Source organism: Passer domesticus (genome assembly GCF_036417665.1).
Source record: "Passer domesticus isolate bPasDom1 chromosome 8 unlocalized genomic scaffold, bPasDom1.hap1 SUPER_8_unloc_1, whole genome shotgun sequence".
Classification (NCBI taxonomy): Eukaryota; Metazoa; Chordata; class Aves; order Passeriformes; family Passeridae; genus Passer; species Passer domesticus.
The window spans coordinates 435,120-439,751 of NW_026989900.1; the positions used below are offsets into that span (position 1 = coordinate 435,120).

The 4,632-nt window shown below is 55.2% G+C and overlaps 1 protein-coding gene across 1 annotated transcript; it reads right to left on the reverse strand.

Moving 5' to 3' along the window:
* Window positions 1–1,375: 1,375 nt before the first annotated feature.
* On the reverse strand, window positions 1,376–2,378 carry LOC135291602 (olfactory receptor 14A16-like; the record flags this gene model as incomplete). The annotated part of the gene is made up of 1 exon (XM_064405882.1): window positions 1,376–2,378. A coding segment is annotated over one exon (777 nt), but the record flags the coding sequence as incomplete, so codon positions are not given.
* Window positions 2,379–4,632: the final 2,254 nt, after the last annotated feature.

Consider the following 4,632-nt stretch of genomic DNA (forward strand, 5'->3'; position numbering starts at 1 on the left):
TTCTGGGATTCTCTAAATCCACCCTTGCAGCAGTTGCAGGATGAGCCCTGGGCCTCCTCTTCAGAAGCTCCAGCAGCCCAGGTGCCTCACCTTGTCCTGCCAGCCCCAAAGCCCATCCTGTCAGTCCTGCAGAGCCTCTGCAGCTCCTCCTCATTGCCCAGAACAGGGAGCCCCACAGGCAGACACAGCAGCCCAGATGTGCCCCCCTGGCCTGGGGTGCCTCTGGCAAGGGAGCAGCTTGAGGCACTGCAGGAGCCTGCAGACAATTCCTGCAGCACTTGGAGGATGATCCTGCTGCCCAAGGGACGTTCCCATGGTGCCAAGTCAGGAACTGGAATGGGGAGTGGGGCCAGAGAGGAAAGGGCAAACAGGGATGGGCTGTGTGCAGGGGAGGGGACAGGGCTAGACAATAGGAAGAAACCTGGATCAGGGATGGGTAAAGAAAGCAAAGGTGGAGCAAAGGAAATTCTCGGGGCAGTTTTATGGTGGCTGCCAGGCAGCCCTGGCTCTGAGCAACAGCATCTGCAGTGGGACAGACGGGAAACTGCCAGCTGGTGGGAACAAACTTTCTGGCTGACTGCAGAGGCCAGGACAAAGCTGAGTGGTTTCCCTGGTGTCCCCCAGACCTTGCTGGCCCCAGGGGCTGATGGCATTTGTGCTCCCTCAGGTTCATGTCCCCACAGCAGCAGCATGGGGGTGCTCCTGCCTGCTCTGTGCAATGCAAACAGGGGCTCCTGAGCCAGTGCTGCCGTGGCTGTGCCTGCAAGGATGCGGCACCTCTGTGAGCTGGGGGAGAGGCCAGGGCTGCAGAGGGGAGATGTTGTTGACAGCTCCATCAGGACGCTCTGGGACGCTGCCCTGGGCTGTGCAGCACACTGGGGATGGATCAGCCCCTGCTCTGCTGCTCCTTCCCGTCTCCCCCAGGGCCCTTGCAGAGCCCCAGCCATGCTGTTTGCCCCCAGCCTGCCCACGGCCAGCCTGGGGCTGCTCAGCCTGGGGCTTTTCTGTGCTGAGCATTGGCCTGGCCGTGTTCTTGAGAGAGCCTGGGCAAGGAGCCTGCAGCCCCCAGGGCCTGGCCTGAGGCATCAGCGCTGCCCCAGCAGTGCCCATGGCCTGTCCCTGCTGCAGCCCCAGCACTGCCAACCCCAGGACTGTGCCCGGCCCCGAGAGCACTCAGGCCCTGCAGCAACACCAGGGCCACCAGGGCAGCGGGGCAGGGCCACGGCAGCAGCACTGCCAACACCAAGTGCTGCTGCTGCTGCTGGGCACAGCTGCTGTGCCAGAACTGATCAGCCCCAGCTCTGCACACTGACATTGCTGCTGCAGCTCCAGAGAAGGCAACAAAAGGGCATCGCTGCAGAAAACATTGCTGGAGATCCTTTATTTCCTTTAAAACCACTGAGAGCACAGCTCCTCATTGACACAGTCTGTGGCCACAGGGAAGTTGGAGAGAAACAAAATGAAAAATGTACATAAAATGACATTTTTTGCTGGACAATATGAAAAAAGTAAAACAAAGGAAAAAACCTCCAAAATGAAGCCAACAAGAAGTGTCAAAGATGAGTTTTATTACAAGTGATTTGCAGAAATTCGCCAGGATTTTAACATTCCTGAAAGCGTACGGACATCAGTCTCCATGCTGCAGCCTTGAGCTTCTGGTTCCTCAGGCTGTAGATGAGGGGATTAAGGGCTGGAGGCACCACTGAGTACAGAACTGACAGGGCCAGATCCAGGGATGGGGAGGAGTTGGAGGAGGGCTTCAGATGAGCAAGCATGCCAGTGCTGATGAACAGAGAGACCGCAGCCAGGTGAGGGAGGCAGGTGGAAAAGGCTTTGTGCCGTCCCTGCTCAGAGGGGATCCTCAGTACAACCTTGAAGATCTGCACATAGGAGAAAACAATGAACACAAAACAGCTAAATAACAAACAGACATTAACACCAATAAGACCCACTTCTCTGAGATAGGATTTGGAGCAGGAGAGTTTGAGGATCTGTGGGATTTCACAGAAGAATTGGCCCAGGACATTGCCATGGCACAGAGACAGGGAAAATGTATTGGCTATGTGCATGAGAGCATTGAGAAAGGCACTGGCCCAGGCAGCTACTGCCATGTGGGCACAAGCTCTGCTGCCCAGGAGGGTCCCGTAGTGCAGGGGTTTGCAGATGGACACGTAGCGGTCGTAGCACATGATGGTCAGGAGGGAAAACTCTGCTGACAGGAAGAAATACAAAAGAAAGAGCCGAGCAGCACATCCTGTGTAGGAGATGGTCATGGTGTCCCAGAGGGAATTGTGCATGGCTTTGGGGACAGTGGTGCAGATGGAGCCCAGGTCGCTGAGGGCCAGGTTGAGCAGGAAGAAGAACATGGGCGTGTGCAGGTGGTGGCCGCAGGCTACGGCGCTGATGATGAGGCCGTTGGCCTGGGGGGCAGCCAGGGAGATGCCCAGCAAGAGGCAGAAGTGCAGGAGCTGCAGCTGCCGCGTGTCTGCCAATGCCAGCAGGAGGAAGTGCCTGATGGAGCTGCTGTTGGAGATTTGTGCTGTCTTGGCATGGGGATCTGTATAAAAAGTAATCATGCAGTAGTTGGGGTTGGCAAGGTCTTTAAATACCCCAGCCCAGCCCTGGGGGCTCAGCTCTGCCCTGAAGACCTCTCCCAGCTCCGGCACTGCCCAGGGGCAGCTTTGTCTCTGCAGGTTCTGATGGCAATATCAGAGAAACTCTGAGGTAGTTGGAAATGTGATCCTGATGCTGCCTCTAAGGGACACTGTGCTGATTTCTGTCACAGCCAGGTTTAGTAAAATCTGAGAAAAGATTTTTTTTCTTATCCTGAACTGAGAGATTAATATCTATGTGCAATTTTCCATCCAGGCAACCCAGAGCAGTAGGTTAAAAAGGCAGGATTTTCCATTTTATGCAGCCCCTCCCTTGCTCTTCTCCCTGTATAATCTACTTAGAAATATTCTGCAGTTAAATGTCATGCTGGGAGCGATCCTGAACAATGCAGCATCCTCACCACATAAGGAGAGCACTTCCAAGCCTTACCAGCCGTCCCCTTTTCCCCCCAGATCTTGTCCCCCATTGCTGGGAGCAGCTCCCCGGGCTGGCTGAGAGCTGTCCCTGGCAGGCAGCAGAGTCCCTGCCCCAGCAAAGCGCCCTGGGCTGCAGGAGCCTGCTCTGCAGGACAGCCCTGGGCACCCCTGGCTGCTCTGCACAAGAGAGAATCAGAGAATGTACTCACAGAGTCTGCAGGCATTGGGATGTTCCAGCCTTAGGAGATCACTCCAGGAGCTGCAGCTGCATTGTCCTGCAGCCAGAGGTTCCTGTGCCAAGGGCTGGCAGTGATTCTGCCCCAGGCACTTCTCAGCACCTTCCCAGCCCTGACTGATTGAAGCTCTCTGTGCCTCTGGGCTGTGCCTGGGGTGGCTGCAGGCAGTGCCCCAGCCCTGCTGGGCTGGCAGAAGAGCTGCTCATCAAGAGAAATGTGCTTTTGAAGCTCTTCTTGCTTACCAGGAGCTGCCTCTGTGCCAGGAGCCCAGCCCAGCTCAGCAGCACAGACACAGCACAAGGACTTTAATGAGCCTCTGGGGCTTTGTTCTCAGGCCCTGAACATCAGTCCCTGAGAGGCAGCTGAAGAAACCTCTGCAGAACTCCAAGTCAGAATCCAACTCCAAAGTTTCTTGGACTTTTAATGGGTCCCACTGAGGGACACAACTGAGAAAGTGTCCCCAGGCCCCAGGCAGAGCAGAGAACTGGAGGCACTGATGCCAGGTTGGGACAAAGAGAAGCCAAGTCTTGGTGGCCTGGGGCACAGCAGCAGGGTCTGTGCCAGCAAGGGCTGGGAGGAGACACCTTGTCCTGAGGCCCTGGGGCCTCCTGGCACAGCCCCAGCCAGGCTGGGCACTGTCAGCCCCTTGTCCTGCCCTCAGCATCCCCCCCTAGCCCACATCCCAGTGGCCTCAAGGATCTGCTGGAAGGAGTCCCTGGGGAGCCTTGCTCAGCAATGGCCCTGGGGGCTCCTGAATGCTCCCAGGGACTGCAGGTTTTTCAAAGGACTTTGGGTTTTGCTTCATCTTGACTTTCTGAGAGGTTTGTGCAATCATGGCCTCCAATTATCTGCTGTAATTAGTCCCTGGAGAGGCTTTGTCAGTAACAACACTCAGTGGGGCTCATTAATTCTTCAAGGTACTTCAGTTATTTTAAGGTACTTGGTGTTTCCCTTTTGATACAGACTCTGTGAGAGGTTTGTGCCATCATGGCCCCAATTATCTGCTTTAACAAGTCCCTTGGGAGCTTTGTACTGACACTCAGTGGGGCTCATTAATACCTTGAGGTACTCAAGGTTTGTAAGGTACTTTGGAATTTCCTTTCTCACACTGAGGCTTTGAGAGATTTTTGTACCATCCTGGCCTCCAATTGTCTCCTCCAAGGGGTCCATGAGGAGCCTGTGTTGGGGATGGACCTCAGTGGGATCCATTTATGCTTTGAGACACTTTGAGTTTTTCCTCTAACTTTGAGTCCTGGAATGGTTTGTGCAATCTTCTCTCAGGACCTGAAGTTCTAGGGCTCAGCTCCAAATGCACCTCAGGGCTCATTAGGATGAAACAAGTCCTGACAGACCATGGCTGTGTCTTG